The sequence below is a fragment of the Miniopterus schreibersii genome (assembly GCF_964146895.1).
Source record: "Miniopterus schreibersii genome assembly, chromosome: 7".
Taxonomy (NCBI): Eukaryota; Metazoa; Chordata; class Mammalia; order Chiroptera; family Miniopteridae; genus Miniopterus; species Miniopterus schreibersii.
The window spans coordinates 65,248,121-65,267,255 of record NC_138108.1 but is presented as its reverse complement, the minus strand read 5'-3'; the positions used below and the strand labels follow the sequence as shown (position 1 = coordinate 65,267,255).

At 33.7% G+C, this 19,135-nt stretch overlaps 1 protein-coding gene across 1 annotated transcript in view; it reads right to left on the bottom strand.

Annotated features, from left to right (window-relative positions):
- Nucleotides 1–19,135, bottom strand: part of LRP1B (LDL receptor related protein 1B) — a 1,542,074-nt gene that overhangs the window by 180,893 nt on the left and 1,342,046 nt on the right. The window contains exons 60-62 of the mRNA XM_081143443.1: nt 16,631–16,830; nt 1,451–1,639; nt 449–597 (exon numbers count right to left, since the gene is read on the bottom strand). Of these exons, the coding sequence (XP_080999569.1) occupies nt 449–597; nt 1,451–1,639; nt 16,631–16,830 (538 nt within the window). The remainder of the gene's footprint in view (nt 1–448; nt 598–1,450; nt 1,640–16,630; nt 16,831–19,135) is intronic.

The window sequence follows — 19,135 nt, the reverse complement described above, 5'->3', positions numbered from 1 at the left end:
AAAAAAAAATTATTTAGATCATGTAATTTTTTTTAATTTGAAAAAATCTAGAAATTCCTTTCCACACAATTCATCTTTTCCATCTCACATACTCTTAGGAATGGGAGAGAGGTGGAGATGGTGATACAGAACAGATTATCTAAGGGTTTTGTTTAAGTTGCTCATATCTAAGCCTTAATCCTGTGCCTCAAGGCTTTGCCTTCCTAAAAGACATCACATTTCCCCCGATGATTCTGCTATGCCCGCTCAGGATCTGACACATTATATTGTAATTGTTTTCCCTTACTCTGTAACTCTGTCTTTGATGTATGGAATGATAACTAATGTTATGCAAAACAAAAAAACTGATGCTCTGAAAAGTGTTTAAACTAATAAACAAAATTCAGGTAAAGCCTTTCTAACAGCTTATCCATACATCCCATGAATTGATTTCAAGACCTCCACTCACCTGACTGGCTGTGCAGTTGGACAGGCAAGTCCTATTATCAACTGCAAGATAGAAGTTGGTGGGACATGCACAGGTATGAGTCCTTCCAGGGGCTAAAAGGCAGAGATGACTGCAGCCTCCATTATTTATCATGCAGAGATGTTTGGAAACTACAAATGAGAAAGAAACAACAAAACAGACTAATCAAGACCAATAATATAATATAATATTTGAAATAAGACATTTAAGCTTCATAATTTGAAATTGAATAGAACTTTGTAATCAAGAACACAGTGATTTTAAACAGTTTTATTTTGTTACAAATTCCACTCATTGTCCCATGGCATTCATTTTATCATTAAATAATTTTAAGGATGCATTTCCACAGAAAAACAAGCATTTTAGTAGAAAAAACAATTGTCCACCAGAAAAGAACAAAAAACAGACTAGAAGCATTTTGGATGAAGAAATATATGTTTAGAAATAGTAATGTAAAATAAAACAATGAAACAATGATCTACAACTAATAGTGTAGTCACTTTGTTTTCTAGGCCAATTTTGTGTTTTAAATAACATAATCAATACTTTAATTCATAGCAACTGATATAATTCCCACTGGACATATGCTTAAGAAAACAATATATTTCTCATTTTTACAACCCTAGAGCTACTTAAATATAATTCTTTTTACCCAGCATTCCAGAAACTAATGATCCTATAACTATTTTGTAAATAATTTCAAGAATGCAGTGTCTACTTCTCCAGCTACATGGATTATTGTCATTTCTGCTTAATATGATTCAACAAATCAATAACTGTTTGAACTATTATTAAGCTTCCAATCACATCCCTTAACAGCAGGTGCTTTATATCAACTGAATTCCTTCTATACAATTATGCTAAATAATAAAACCTCATAATATTTCTCAAAAATAAGTTTACACTTAACCTTGGAGGAAACAAAAATGGAATGTTACTAAAAGATGTTGATGCATTTATGGAAATCATGGAAAGAATAATTACCATCAGGTTGTCTATAAGAATGATACACCTGGATATCTGTGATGGCATGCCATGAGTTAATCAGTGAGAGTCTGTCTGCTCCCGAGGTTTTATGGGCACGGCTGAGTGACTTGGTTTTCCCATCAGTCCAGTAGATGTAGTCTTCAAACAATGTTAGTGCAATCACCCCTGGAATATCTTGATTAGGGACTGTAATAGGAGATGGTAAGATTAATGTTCAGTCTTGGAAGACTGCCAGTTAAAATATTCAATACTACATGGGCTGACAGATACAACTGCTACAGAACTTCACGTGAATAATTGCTGTGACAACCTGTCAGGCTGGCGAGGTTCTTTATTACCGGTTAAGAGAATGCAGGATCTGGCACAGCAGTTTGCTTTGCTCAGATTTAGCCTGGTGAAACCACTGGGAGGAAAATGAATGCAACCCTGCTCACGAATAATGGCTGCTTCGCCAGAAACAAATAACATCCAACAGTTAAAAACTATATGTATATATATCCAGTCGATCCTAACTCAAATCTATAAATCTACAGGTCATAGTACTGCTTTCTCCCAATTTTAAATTGACTAAATTATATATGCAGGATGAAATTTCTGTCTACCTACAGATAGAGTGACTATATGACTACTATAAACCATTTTAGTCACTGAGATTGTATGAGTATTTTTAACTTGCAAAATGAGATGGGATAGAGATGGAGAAAAATAAGTGTGACATATAACAATGTATTATGCAGATTTAACAGCCATAAAATTGTTTAGTTGCAGGTTAAAATTGTTTTATAATTATCCCTTCATCGTAAGACTGGGTCTAAATGAAAACACTACACTGAGCATGACAGATATGAATTTTTCTTTCAAGGGCTCCAGGGTCCTATCAGGTAAATAAGATGTAATAAATTTGTTTGGTGGTTTGAGGTTAAATAATAAAGAAAGGAAATTCTCCAATTTGCACACACATTCCAATATATTTATCTGTATTAATTTTCAGATCTAATTTTAAAAACTCTGAGGAAATGTTTATTGATGAAAAGTGATATTCTAAGTCACGTAATAGGTAGATTTTATAAATTAGCTTTTCACGGCTGAGTGTGTTTGCCATAATCCCCATTCAGTAGCAACTGAAAACTGTAAAAATGTATGATACGGTTCAGTCAAGGGTGGTTCATAGCCTCATTTTCAAAATGCTGGATTAATTTATATTGTTATGTAGAAGTAGAAATTTTAAATCTACTGGTTTGTTTTTTTAATTCTGTTGGGCCAAATGTAATCAAAGAATTCACTATGACTCAGATAAAAAATAGAAATAAAAGAAATGAAATGAGACTTCTTCAAACAGGTGACAATTCAAGCCATTGACTATTACCAATATGTAGGGTATGACCGGAAATCCATCTCAGAACAGATACTATGCAGATAAGAGGTGTAAAAATCAATAAAAATCCAGATGTGCACACATGATACAAACACTCAGACTAAATTATCTGTGCACTCTTATACACATGGAGGCCAACACTAAAATAAGTGGGATTGGACAGAAAGGTGAAGAGAACATTACCAGAATACATCATGTCTGAGTTATTTATACAAATGATTCCCACTTTCCCTCTTTGGCTGTGTAAATTCTTTCAGGAAGATAAAACAAATGTGGCAAAATGTGAACAAGTGGGTGAATCTTGGTGATGGGTGATCGTTATAACAATCTTTCAACTTATATGTGCATTTGGAAATTTTCAAAATAAAATAAAAATTTCCAGAAGTTGAAAGTCTCAGAAACATTCAATTCAGATTTCCTTAGATGCAAAAAAGTAATTGCATCATTATATTAAATATGAATCCAAAAAGTTAATCATTACTTTAAAAATTCGCAGTTCACCAGAGGTTCAACTGACTTCTTTTACAAAACTGGTTATTGTAAGAATTTGCCTATTAGCATCTCAAAAGTAGCATCATCTTTTAACTATTCGGAAAGTAACTACAGCTGACATTTAATAAGTACTTGGGTGCCAAGAAGTAAGTCAGTGGTTCTCAATGGTGGTAGAGGTAATTCCAGTTCCACAACAAAACATTATCAGGCCCAGGTATCTATAGTTCTGAGGTTGAGAAACCCTGCAGTAGATATCCACTTTATACACTTCATTTTATTTAATACAACGACTCTATTGTGCAATAGTAGACTTCACTTTGCAGATGAAAGTTATCTTAAAGTAAAACTTAAGTAACTTGACAACAGAGGAGAGGGGAAATAACTAGTTGATGAAGATACTGGTATTTGAATCTAAATCAGATTTTCTGGCTGCTCAGTTCTTTGCCACATTAAGTACTAGCACTGCTTTTAAGAAAGCCAACCTAGTTAGGGAAACTGCGGTTATAGTCCAAATTGTGTCCCTACAAAATGCATATGTTGAAGCCCTATCCCCCATCGTGACTAAATTTGGAGACTGGGCTTTTAAAGAAGTAACTTAGGTTAAGTGAGGTCATAAGAGCAGGGTCCTAATGCAATATGACTGGCATCCTTATAAGAGGGAGACACCAGGAGTGCGCATATACAGAGAAATGGCCATGTGAGGACACAGCAAGAAGACAGCCATCTGCAAGACAAGGAGAGAGGTCTCAGCAGAAACCAAACCTGCCAATACCTTCAACTTGGACTCCAGCCTCCAGAACTGTGAGAAAATATGTTTCCATGTTTAAGCCACCCAGTTGTGGTACATTCTTATGGTAGCCTTAGCAAACAGATACAAGTATGTAAAGCAATGGGACTAATTTCATAAGCTCTATGTAAAAATCATTTTATTTAATACCCCGATCACAATTACACTGTGTATAATGTTTAGACATGGGACAATTTAAGCACTGGGCAAGTTTGCTACCTCTAAACTTGTAATGATCACTCAACAGAAACCTTCTGTTAGCAGATAATCAATATTAATTTATGGAGTTTGGACATTAAATTCTTATTTCAGAAGGAGGATGACACATAGGTGAATGGGCAGAGCATGTAGTAAAGTCAAGTGAAAGTGAAGAAAATAAGCCCCTTTGCCAAAAGTGACCATTCCTTGTTTGATATTAGCAACAAAGATCAAGGCTATCGGTCATAGCTTTACAGTCCCACTCCAGGCCTGCTCATTTGGCGAACATGCTTGTTTCCCAAACAGCATCAAACACACCCACCAGAGTATTCCTTCCAGAAAAAAAAAACAAAGAAAAAACACCAATTTATGTTAAAAAAAAGAAATCTAGTCTCATATATCTAATGTTACAGTGGCTGCATGGACTACTCTCTAAGAGATGGTGACAAGTTCCCTTAATACCATAACGAATGCCAACAAAAATCAAACAAAAGAAAGCAAACCGAACAAAAATCGTTACGTGCTACTGATTTAGGGGTTCAGCAAATAACTTGTCAGTGTGATTTCATTTCCTCTTTAGGACCTAAATCTCCTCACAAGAGTAACTATCTGCTTAAGCTTCAGTGAAGAAAAAAAATCACTATATACTAACTGCTAAATGATAGTATAAATAAATGAATGTGTGTTTGTTTTTCCATCAACATTTGAAAATTTCAACTCATGTTGAGAGTAAATGGGTTGTTCTGAGACAAAGCATCATATAATTTGGTACAAGAAACTCTCCTGATTCAGACTGAGAAAAATAAAATTATTTATTTTTGTTGTCTCTTTATTTATTTACATTTTAGTACCTTATTGATATATATGCATATATGTATGCCTGTGTTAGGTATCTGTGTATATGTAACATATCTGTAACAAATATTATATATATAATATATAAATGTGTTATATATGCATACATATATAAATAAAAGAGCAAGAAAGGTGTATTGCAATGTAATTTGGCAGTTAATAGAGCTGACAAAATATATACATGAAATGTGATGGCATGAGAACATTTAACTAACTTAGTGATAATGAGATGATGAGTTTATGAAAAAAGTAGTCAATGTTTTCTCAAAATGATAATGGCTATTCTTTTTTAAGAGAAAAATAATATGACCTCTTATCATACATAAGACTGTCTTTGTTTAATACAAAAAGAAATGTGAAAGAAAATTTAAAAACCTTTCATTTACAGGTATTCAGTAGACACACACACACACACACAAACCCCAGAAGAAACATAACTATTGTGTGGGCTGCAGTTTAACAGGTACTTATTATATATTCAAAGTCTATTTTAATGCTACTTTCTGTAGTTAGGCCTCTATTCTGTGTAACAGCATCATTTATTGTACTGTTTCCAGCATTCCACTCAAGCAGTAGGCTCCTGTAGGCTATATCTATACGAAGAAAGGAGTTGATATTTGACAAAATATAAATCAAAGAAAACCTCCTTTGTGGAGATTTTCCCTTTTAGTCAAGTTGGGTGCTATTCTGCTAAGGTTCCTATTAATTATGACAAATAAAAAAGGGGGAAATGCAGAATATGCTTTCAGTTTAACTGTTGCTTCACAGCTAGAGATACTCTATTACAATACTTCTTTCTTTTTTTGATAGGATTTATCTTGCTAAAGAAATATATTCCTGAGTGAACTATTTTAACTTTATGTTTCAGACTATTTTAGTTTAACTACTTAAGAACAAAATGCACCAATAGCCCTGGTCAGGTGGCTCAGTTGGTTGGAGTGTCCTGTACAACACAAGGTTGCGGGTTTGATTCCTTCTTTCTCACATGGATGTTTCTCTCTCACATGCATGTTTCTCTCTCTGTGTGTCTCTCTCTCCATTACTCCCTAAAAAAAATCAATAAACATATCTTTGGTTGAGGATTAAAAAAATGCACCAATAGCCCAGTACTCATTTTTGTTGTGTTAAAAATATCATAGTTGGTATTATGGGTATGATATAACTTTGGAGTAATGGCACATTTGACATGGTTTTGGCCTATGGTTAGTGCTTAAACAGAAATTTTACTATTGATGCTCTATTTTTTTCCCTGTTTCTTCTCAAGATATACTCTAAAAGATCCAATGTTATTTTAAAATATTATGATATATGCAACAAACCTATAATTATTTATTAAAAATTAACTCTAAATACTTAACCAATATTTTCAAAAGCAAAACAAAGTTCATAGATTGCAACCATCAAATTCAATAAGTACAGAGTAAGTGTAATCAGGACAAAGTACTGATTTTTTAAAAATTATAACAAATTTAGGTATTTTTCAGAAATAAATACTTGCATGATCCAATGATCCTTAACCTCAACCTGTCCTCACTGTATGACCTACTAAGGTTGGAAATTTAATCTCTTAAAACTTTAAAGTAAATTTAATAAGCACATCAAATAAAACATTGAATCTTAGCATCTTTTTAAAAAATATACTTCAAGACTCCCATTACTTTTTTATTGTTGGTGTCATTATCCCAAGTAAAGGCACATATTCCCTCACACCTGAAATACTGCGAAAGTTATTTTAACTTTTCTCATTTAGTGTCTTTCAGTCTCTTTTGTATCAGTCAATGATCCTGTATTAAACAGTCTTAGGTACAATCATCGGTCATATTATTTTTCTCTTAATCACTTACAGAGGTTTGAGCCTGGCTAAGAGATGGATGTCGGATTGTTTTTTCCTACACCTGTTACCAGAAGCTGGTGAAAGCTGCAGTTAAAGAAAGAAAAAGAGCCACCCGCTGAGAGCAGGGGCCATTGGTTGGAGGAACTCAGCCACTGCGAACGCGCTGTGGTCGGGCAGGGGGAAAAGTGAGTGAATAAATATTCTGACTTTTCCTTCACCCACCGTCTAATCTCCTGCTAATGCTTCCCATGGATTAAATCCAGCTTGAGGCCAGGAGAATGAGCCTGTTGACACAGTCCACAGAAGTCAGCCTTCCAGATATAAGGATGCAAAGGAGGCAAAGATAGAATAGCTAGAATGCCCTCCAATTAAGATTTCCAATATTGTTTTTCATCTCACATATTTCTTCTCTGGTCAAAACCATCAGTGAAGCCCATTTCCTAGGCAGTATGGTGCAAACTATTTAGCCTGACTAAAATATCTGTCTTCAGGGACAAGGCTCAGGATGCTCAGGAATCCTCTGTTCTGAGACACCCTGATGTTTAGAGTTTTTCCTGATATCTTTCTAGAAGCTAGAACATGAATTAAAGGAGTAGAGCATGAAACCCAAAAGAGAAGTAATGAAACAAAGAAAACCAATTAGCATTGAAAACAGGTGAGATTAAACAAAGTGTAGGCTGGTAAACGATACTAAGATTAGATGATTAGAAGAAAGAGGTTTGAGTGCCAAGGAAAGTGGAAGATTCATGACAGTGATCAGTGGGTAGGTGAAAAATGGTTTCTAGTTTATGAAGAGTAACAGAGAAGAGTGGGTAGGTAAGGGAATGGCCACAGTTTACTAATTTCCAGAGAAAGGCTGCTGAGCCGGTGGCTTGAACTACACACAGTCTGTCAGAGAAAGACGAGTGTGCTTTATATGAACTTAGGGCCAACAGAATTTTTTCTTTTTGTCAGTAATTATGATCCCCTTCCATTTATTATCTGCAGAATCTTTTATTTTTAAATAATTATTTCCTCTGAACCATCTACAACAGGCTACAAAATGTTCCATTTAGACATGTGCCTCCAAGAACATTTCTTCTGCCTGCTCTTTAATAAAACCCCATTTAATGGTGACAGTGCTGCAAATACAACTCCAGGCCACTGGATCCAAAATCTGTTTCTTAAATGAATAAGAGGATTCAGAAATGACAGGAACACTAAGGATAGCCAACATTTCCAAATACTATTATGAAATGTTCAAAATTCATATTTTCCAGTAAATATTTCATAATCTTTTGAAAAGTTCATCCACCAAGGAGACTTTGAAGGGGAGAAAAAATAAAGTTCTCCCACTCAGCATATGTCACAATATTGAGCAGAGTTGAGCTTATCTGGGAGTCCATTAAACCAGGAGACCTTGTGAATCCTCGCACTGACCAAAGGTCCAAACGGCAGCCGTGCATTCCTCCTTAATGCCGTGGCTCGTATTGGGACACTTACATGTGTTAAAAATAACTTCTTTAAATGGATGTAATATATGAAGGCAAAATATATAAATAATTTAGGACTCTTCCTGAGACTAAGGCCATTATTAATAGGCTGAAGGCCTTCTTTATCCACCCTTTTCTAGTATTCCTTGCTTTCTTTTCTACTTGTCACATCAAATAATGTGTTCTCTCTGTATAGATGAGGGGTATTTGGGTTAACACAACTCAATCCCTTCCCCTCTCTCACCTACCGTTTTAAATTATTCATAATAAAATTCAAATACGGCCATTTGAATATTCAACACATCAAAAGAATGTTCCTGTTGCTAAATGTGAAGGTTTATAAAGCAGACAGTGCAAATTATGGTACATTTATTTTGAAATCTAGACTGTGGCTGTAGGCATCTTCTCTCAGCGATGACACTGCTCGCCAGTCTCTGAAGTTGGCAAAGCAACTGCCTCATGTACTTGGTAAAGATGGGTTTCTGTTGCTTTAAAACTTTCCGGGCTTTTCTGCTGGAGATTCAGCCCTTCACAGACACTTGAAAATGTGTTTTCAGAGCTGACCATCAATACTAAGTAGAAGAATTACGATATTCCATATACATATGCATTAGGAAAGTGTTTTTTAGGCACTCCTAATGAAAGCTGAAGCCTTGGAAAAGCACTTTGCCTTTGGGGAAAGATATCAAGTAGAGCCATTTATATTAATTTAGTATCTGGTTTTCCCCCATTTCTACAATTTTAAATGTGCTTTTAGAATAAAAAGAGAGATGAATGTAATGTATTACAAGAGTTTTCAAATGTGTTTTAGGTAGTACCAGGGATAAGTAAGGATAAGTGAGAGACTAAGTAGAAAAATCCTCCTCTAGGCCAGTTCCAACCTCAACGAACTCCTGTGAGCTATGTTAGAAAATCACTGGTTGATTATAAGTCCTAATCGAGGAATAAAACAATGAAGTATAGTGAGGCATAGTCTCAACTGGAGAGCAACCAGGATCAAAGCCAAAGCTACCAACACCCTACTATGTCATATTGGGGATAAGTAAGGTATGTTGAAAACTCATACTAGGGTAATACTTAAAATTTCACTATTTAAACATAGTATATAAAAATATATGACATTTGCAAAATAATCTATTTCAGCATGCACACAGTTTAATGTAGCATATCTTATTCAAGGGACGAAACTAAGACATGATTGACACTGAAATTCTAAGACATTTTAGAAATGTCAGTTAATTTCAATTTATTTTACTGGTTCAGAGACATTTCTATTGAAACTGAATTGTATTTTGCTCCCTCCCATTAACTTTTATTGTATTGTAAACAGCAGCACATCAACACCATTGACATAAAATCGCCTGTAAAGCCTACTGTTTATAATGGACTATGAATAATAAATTTTTTTTTTGAAAATTGCTACAATGCAATATATAACCAAGAAAGAAACACTCTAGAACACTGTAAAATTAGAGGGTGGCATTTATTAGATTCCCTCCACTCTTTTTGGTGGGCTTCAGTAGATATTTAATTTTTCTAAACAGCCAAACACAACAACCATTAGTTTTAGTATATGAGTACAAAACACTCCCTTTGTCTTTTTAAGTATTTTTTCCTCCCACTCAGAACAAAACCCTTTAAATATATTTTATGTTATTTCATCAGTAGCATGCTGAAATCTGGATTTCTTTTCCAACATAATTTAGACAATAACTGCATGAATTATGATTTGGATTTTTTAATCCAAACACAGAACTGTCCACTCACAACACACCCTGGTTTCCCAGAGTGATAAACAAACAATAGAATTGTGCCACAATCCTGACACTTCAATATGAGGATCTTCAGGTCTAGGGATATAGAAACAAGTAAAGAGCCATAGTCAACATAATTGCATGGAATTTTAAACAATTTGTCCACAAAATAAAAGACAGTTCAGTGATGAACTATAGTTTAGAATCATAGGCAATCATTACTCTTCAAAGAAATTAGCAGTTATGAGTGTACTTTTTCTATTATGCTGGATAAAATATGTACATGACTAACTGATTTAACTGAAGGTTAAATCATTCGGTGATACAGAGCATTCTGAAAACAATTACTAGAATAAATAGATTTCAAAGCTCAAGATCAAAGATACCTTTTTATTATCTTTCGTTATTACTATTCGTTATTACTTTTCGCACAGTATTTTTGGTATGTTTTCAAGAAACTACATCTAAAAGATACCTCAAGTTCAATGGCACAGCTAACAGAAAGTGAGGAAAACTAAATCTGAATTTATGTACTTTGATACAAGCAAACAGATTGAAACTGTGGCCTAAATACAATTATCTCCTATTTAATTTGCTTTCCATTAAGTGGAAAATATAATCTTTAAGTTAAGGTAGATATGTAAAGTTATTGCTGAAATTTCTCTCAAAATATATTTGTAACCTACTTTATAGACATTCCATTCAGAGAAGGCAATATTTTCTGAAATGCATAAAATCAATGACAAAAAATCTTTACTGTGGCCAAATTTCAGAAATTCTGTGACATGAATCTCTAAATAAGATTTAAGCATTTTGTATGGGCAGAAGATGTAGTTAATTTGGAATAGCAAACTGTAACATCCAACTGTCCCACTGAAGCAGGCTGTCTGTATTTAAGCATCATTATTGCTCTCTTCATTCCTTCAGACAAACACAAAAATATTTGTATTTAATGAGGTACATGCTTTCTTTTATAGTAATTTTGTTATGGTGGCTTACACTTTTGTTTGTTTCTCTATACTTTGCAATTTATCTATGGTCCACTACTTAAATCACTCTGATGAAATTCAGGCACGGATATACCTTTATTTGTATGTGTGCATTTGTGCTGTAACTGTTAATATAAGAAAACTATAACAAGTAGGCAACAAATGTTCATCATCTGTTCAAAAGCAAGGAGGCTGTATGAAGAATGAAAAGAAAGTAGGCTTTGGAACCAGTTAGATCTTTATTGGTTCAAATTCCGATTCTCCTGACTACCAGCTATTTGACTTTGGAGAAATTACTTAATCTCTTTAAACCTATTTCCTTGCTGCAGAATGGTTTTAATGTTATTTATAGCATAGTATTCCCTAATGGAATGACTAAAAGCAGGCGTTGCATGAAGCAAGGTTTCTTGAGTGGAGTAGTCTCCTAATAAAATTATTAGTTTATAAGAGGATGGTTCCAGTACTTGGATCCTGAGTAGTAGACTAAGAAACCTCCCATTGAAAGCCAAAAAAAAAAAAAAATGAAATATTATGTGCAAAGCATCTAATACAATGTAATGCACAAGAAGATAAGTTTTCTCCTCTCATTGGTTTGATCAGTTTACAAGTGTTCAACAGTAAAAGATGTTAATAGCTCTTGCAAGAATACTCAAATAAATGAGTATTAGGTTGAAAACTTGAGATGTTTCTCGAGGCTGAGTGAGCAAGCATTTAACTATTACATATTTCCAACCTGTCTCAGACTTAAATTGAAGGTGATCCTGATGTTAACACTTTTGGATTTGGCAAAGTTTCTGAGAGGGTTGTGTGATCCACCAAACTTAGAACTTTCATTCTAGAATTCTCTGATATCTTCTTTTCCAACATCCTCATTTCTGTAGATGAGGCAATAAGACCCAGGGAAGTTGCACACCCTTTTCAGGGTGAAAAAGCTATTTAGCAATAGATTCTACCCCAACCCACCCTCATCCTCAGGTTCCTCAAGCTTTCTTTAAGATCCTAAGGATTTGTTTTCTCCTGTCTGAAAATAATCTTTCCATGGTTCCAGCCATGGTTTATTACTTCTTATCAAAACAAACAAGCAAAAATAAATTCTGTAAGAGGGTTGTTGGGAGTGGTAAGAAACCAGTCCCAAATATATAGACATACAAGAAGAATATTATTATCTAGAGCCATTCTGTTTAGAATATATTTAGAATCATTCTGGTATTTTTTATAAAGACATATATCAATTTAAAAACTAAACATTTCTATCTGAAGAACACTCTGAAATTTCCAAGTCTCATTGGACATGTTTTATAGCCCAAGAGAAGTAGAATAGGACAGATTCACTCATGTGCAATCTTTCTTCTGGGTAAACCCTCAAGTGTTCTGAAATGCTCTTTAGGAAAAGATACAATATAAAGTCTTAAACATCCTTAGAATTTCTTTTATGCTGACCCATTTATTAAAATTATGTACCTCTTATCAAAACAGAGCTTTTAAAGAAGAATCTCCAAGTTATGCTTAGTATTTGTAATTTTTTAAAAATGTACAAATATATATGAAACTAGTATCACCAACACAAAGTTATTTTCTCCTCTCTAAGTGGATAATAATATAAGCATTTCGCTTAATATTTGCAACTCGACGGCCACTATTTCAAGCTTACAGATCTCTCTTATTTATTCTGCTAGATAACTATTGAACATAAAGCTTTATCTCCACTCCCACAGCTCTAATCACTTCAAGTATTTTCTCCTAAAATATTTTAACAGCCTCTAAATTGGTTGCCCTTCCAGGGTCTTTCATTTTCCATGCTGTTGTCAAATCTAATAATAGCACTTTATCAACCAAACACCATCAATGGCTCCCTAGGACCTAAAGGATAAATTCCAAATTACTTAGCATGCGAGCCCTGTCACAATCTGGCCCCAATTTGCCCTTGTTCATCTAGTGTTATTACCTCCCTCTTACAGGACTTCCAGTCATAGCCAAATTGTGTGAATCCCACGCCATTTCAAAACTCACTCACACCTGTGCACATGCCTCTTCCCTCTGTGAAAAGCATCCTTCCTACATTTCTGCATATCCCCATGCTACATCTCTCAGATTTCTCAAAGAACCCCAAGTTGCTAGAGGCTTACTGCTCCTGCATTTTTACAGTATTTTGCATAAATCTCTACCCCCAACCTAACTTACATCTTCACCTGCACATCAGTTTATCCCATTAGATCGCAGTGCTTTAAAGACAAGGACCTATTCATCTGCATAACTCCAGAGGCTAGCATAGCTTGTAGCACAGAAAAGAAAAAAAGAATCACTACGTTTGTTGAATGAATAAGTGAATGAGTAGATCTAAAGAGAAGAAATCAGTGTAATTAAAAAAAATAAACCAATAAAAATTTGATTTAAAATAAACTGATTTAGTGATCCAGCACCATGCATAATATTCTATGGTATTAAGTTATTATTATTATATTTCATATTATTTTAGAATTATTTGAGTAAAATCTAGAAGAATGATTTGCACAGGCATTGAGGAGAGGTTCATGTGACTAAGATTGTACCTTCATGTTCCTACACAAGCAAATTAGCTAAAGTTTTTTATTATCATTTTTAAAATTTTTGCAATGTAGTGTCTGGACTTGGTAGGAAAGTGGAGTAGAGGAAGTAGCAAAAAAAGATGATGGAAATTCTCAAGGAAATTGCAGGTCCTATGTACCTCAAAGGTAACCTGATCTATTGTTTAGGGAACAGAATTCAGAACCTTTATATGTTCTTGGGCAGGACAAATAATAATAAAATAATGCTTCGTTAATGCAATTAATGCATGGCTTAAATCAGAACATATCTGGGGGAAAAGCTTTCTGAAATGTAAAGTGCAACTCACAGTTTAATTTTTCTCCCATATTAAAATCTGACTTATGAAAAAAGGACTATAATCATGAAATTTCTCATACATCCTTCATATTCTCAAATTACTTTGTCAGGATTGGCATATCCCATTCTTTTGATGAGCTCTGGCTCCAGTTTTAATACATAGAATAAATGAGGACAATAATACTACTCTAGTTAAAAAAAAAAAAGAAGAAGTCAGTGACCCAACTAATAGGGAAGTTATTATTGATACGTCTTATCTTCCACCTCCAAATACACACCTAGGAAACAATAGCATCCTCTATGTCTCTTTGGGGCAAACGCAAGGAGCAGAAAAATCCTATTTCCCTTACAAACATGGCAAATAAGTGGCTCTTTTTTCATTAGATGTGCAGTTGGCATAATTTGGGCTGCCTACAATTAGTAGCTCATTAGTAACTACCAGGTAATTATCGGCTTGAGTTCAGATATTGGCAGATGCCTGATCAGACACTTAATGAATTTTTCATCAGTCTTCCTCCAAAAACCTTCAGGAGAGAATATTTCTGAAGGCAGTAGCTCTTTCACTTTCCTGCCCCACATCCTCAAGCCTCAAGGTATTTTCAAAATCCAATTTTAAAATGTTAACATCAGACCTGCATATCTGTCAGCTAAATATTTCACTCTTTAATAGATTGGGTACCATGTTCTCCTGCTGTGTATGTCCCTCTATTCAAAGTCACCACCAGTGCTATAATTAAGGAACACTTCATTGACATGCATTTAATTTTGTATTAGGTTTTCAAAGCAGTAGTTTTCACCTACGTATCTGACATAATTTTTAAATAATGAGTAGGGGAGCAATCAATAGTTGCTAACAAACAACATTTTTAACTACAGTTTTTGTTACTCAAACACTAAGGTTTAAATGAAAACAGGCGAATACTTGCTGCTGTAATATCTGCCAAGAAATTATTTACATTTTATTGTATAGTAAAATTTTAGCACAAAGTAATACATTCACAACAACCTAGCACTGTATATAGATGCTAAAAATAGACAGGTTCATGGTTACATAGGGAAAATACTGATTGCCACAATAAAACTTTCGATAATATCATCTAAGAATGTTGCAAAACATTACATTACTGATTCTTTGGAGGAGGTTTAACTGCTGAATGCACTAAGTGTGATTGCATCTTGTCAACATTACTTTTGCTGTAATTAAAATCCTAAAGTGATATTTAAATCATTCTTCACTCAAATTGCATCCTGATGAGTTTCTTTCTCTCTGTAATTGGAACGCCAGCACCTAAACGTGTGACTCACTAAACGACACGTCATACCTCGGTCTTCTTACCCTTAAGAAAGAACTTCTAAAAGCTGTCGGCATGTTTAGCTCAAAGGATATATTTGTTGACATATCAGCTGAGAGGGACTTGGGCAAAATTATGAAATGGTGCGATTTCAGTAAGATATACTTATTCATTTATTTGTTTATTTGCTTATTTATTCATGCGGTGCTCACACCCTTCTCAGGGCCTCCCTTCCCTTCCTCAGCATCCCTCCTCCGCCCTCCGCAGGGGTTTTGCTCTCTGCTCACTGCAGAGGAAAAGCAGCCCGTGAGCCAACCCTCGCTACGGGCAGGGCTTCTCTGGGGCCTCTCTGTGAAAGCTGTGCTTCAGGAGCTATTAGAAGATGCAAACACCTAATAGCAGAGGCGACGATAGGTTATTAAATATCAATAAAAACTGAGTTTTCGTCTCTAGGGAAAAATTTAATCTTTCAAAAGCCACCTCCGTATTTTGAGTGCCCATTTGACCTGTTGGTGGCCCCCACCACACCCGGCTCGTCCCCATCTGTACCCCATTCCTCCTTCATTGTCAGTCTCCATACCCTGCTTAGCTCCCTCATCCTCAGACATCTTTTCTCTGACTTCTCCTTCATCTCTAACTCTAGTATTACCTCCCTCATACCCAGTTGCTCCATTCAGTTGCTTTATACTTAATCTACTCTGCATGATAAAATTTAGAAAAATAAAGTACCAGCAGGATTTTATATTCATTCATATTCAAATTATGAACATTCCTGAATGTTACTCCAATTTGAAAGCTGTTAATTTTTGTTGCCATTGTTGATTATATAACAATAAATTTAATCATGTATGAAATGCAACTAATAACTTTTAAATAATATTGCTTTGCCGTCTTTAAAGAACTATACTTTTACTTAGTGTTTTAAGAAAATTCAACCCTGCCAGATTGCAATAACAGCCTTATGTTTACAAGCAAATACTCTTCTGTTTCAATTAAATTAGAATACATGTTTTTATTAACTTATAAATATATTGTCTAGTTACTATAAAAAATATTTAGAAAAGTAAAATTAGAGAAAATAAGAAATTACCTAATCTCTTATTTACCAATATTATCATAAAAGAGTATATAATAATTAACATTAAATTAAGGAATATATTTGATGAAAGTATATATAATGAATATATATACATATATATATGTTTTTTTCTAAATAAATATTTTATGTAGTGGTAAAATACTGATTCATTTGCGCTATGGGACTAACCTTTATGTCTATGTGATCCATCCATGTTGCTAAATTCAATGTGATTTTCATCGGCCCAATAAAGTCTATGGTTGACATAATCTATAGTTAGTGCCATAGGTCTAGAAATCTTGGTTTCTATGACAACACTTTGATTGGTTCCATCCATTCCGACACGGCCAATGTGAGGATACTCACAGCAGTCAATCCAATACAAATACCTAGGAAAGAAAATCAATAGCCATTTTGTTTACAGACACTTAAGAAGTAAAACCTCACACAATATTTCACTTCTTTGCCCAGCTATTTCCAAATTAATTCTTGTTATTTTTCTGAATTGTAGCTTCTAAGAATCATACTTCAATGCAAACTTTTCTAATGATGTTTTAGTAACATAGCATGCTTTTAAATGTCCATATAATTTTAAACATGTTTTCTTTAGTATACAAACTTATATATGATAAATAATGTCAACAGATGTAAACCTTCAAAGTGCATCTATAATGTTGGAGAATAAAAAATTCCAGCTATATGATGTTCTTTTGGTTTGTCATGATGAAAAATCCTAAGTGAATTGTAGAGGAGTCCATTATATTTGCTTTAATCTGCAGTTGTTTAATGTCTTAGCCAGCAGATAATTGTGACTCTTTAAATTTAAATTAACTAAAGACATATAAGATTAAGTGAACCGCGTTGTTCCTCAGTTATGCTAGCCACATTTCAAGTTCTTGACAACCATGTGTCTGGTGGCTCTATATCCAATAGCATCAATATAGAGCACTTACATCATCACAGAAAGTTCTACTAGACAGCACTGATTTAAATTATGTTATTGGAAATTCTAGAGTAGAATATTTTAGGCAGTGGACAATAAATAGTGAAATGAAGAAGGTAACATTGGTACTAAAAGTAATTGAGTTAAACATAAGTATTGTACCCCATAAAATACAAATAATGTATGTATATTATATATATGTGTATAAGTACAGAGATTACTTAGAAATTTCTCTCTATTAAATTAAGCTACTTATTTATCATAAGAGTAGGAAAAGTCACTTTATCTTTTTTAATATTTTCTTATCTCTATTATTCAATATTGGACTTAGATATAGGGTCTTTAATGGACTTTTCACATTCCAACACTAAAATTAAAATCTATTAACTAAATTGGTTTTCCCAGAGTTCAGATTTTCTTTTTAGTACCTATAGAATCCTTTGCAATTAATTCATATTTGGAAGATGTATAATTAAAATAATATGGTGTGAAATTATACATGGTTGAAACTGGAATATTCAGTTTAAACTTAAAATAGTCTCATAAATTCTGACAGTGATATTCGTGCTCAGATATTTTAAACACTCACCAGAAAAAAGATAAAAGTTTTCAGAAAAGAAAAAAAAAATCAAACACTGGGATAATATAAATAATCATTGTGAAAATGTGCATTCCTATATTAATTATTTTAGGGGTATATGCATACAGGGGGGTGATAATGGGTTATAAAGATAATAACAATGTTTCTTTGTTAACTAAAATATCGAGTCCTCTTTAAGCATGGCATAAAAATGTGAAATATATCTTTGATACGAATTAAACAAAATGTCAAACTTTGTGAGCAGAGATTCAAAAACAGCTCTCAGAGCCAAAAGTTGAAAGCAAACCTGAGTCTGGAAATACCCCAGTAAACCTGGGAAGGCAATACTAGAATTCTTACTCAAGGCTTCTGTAGACCTGTTATTCGGAACATATTTTGAAAATCTGAAATCATCAAGTAATAATACACGAGAAGCTCTTCTGAAACTAATTAGTTCTATTTCTTTAAATCTTGAATTATTTTTAGTATATTTTTATTTTTAAAAACCAACATATGTCAGTAAAATACATCTAGAAAAGCAAACAATCTGATCTTTTCAAGTAAATTAATGGAGGAGTACCTTGATGTGTATACTAGAGATAATGGCAGATACATAAAAGGAAGAAGCTGAATAAAAAAAGAAACAAAAATCAAGATTGTTCAATTCACTGAAATAAATTAGAACCTCCCTCCTTGCCTTTCTGACCCATGAATCTTGGGAACACTAACATAGCAATTTTGTCTTCCTAATAAGTGTGACATGATTATGCCAGCTTCTCTCACACACGTTAGACATAACATTGATTGTGCTTTATACAACCATTTTATGTTTTTAAGAATTAAATATAAGCAAATAAAACTTAAGAGCAGCATTTTGATAACTTCTGCAACATTAAAAGAGCATGCACAAATTCTTTTAACTAGAGATAGTCTTCATATTTCTATTTAGTCGTTTATTCTACATTTGCCTGCACTTGCAATTAAAATATCCCAAAAGTTAACAAGAGTTTTTATCTCTGTTAAAAGATATCAACAAATGTAATTTAAATTATTGGATGTGACTAATAGTAGTTTTGAAGTCATTAAGTCAACTATAAATTTCAAATTGTTTGACCTCCCTATAATAGTAATTCTAAGTTCTTATTTGTATTCTGAAATTTTTCAATTAACT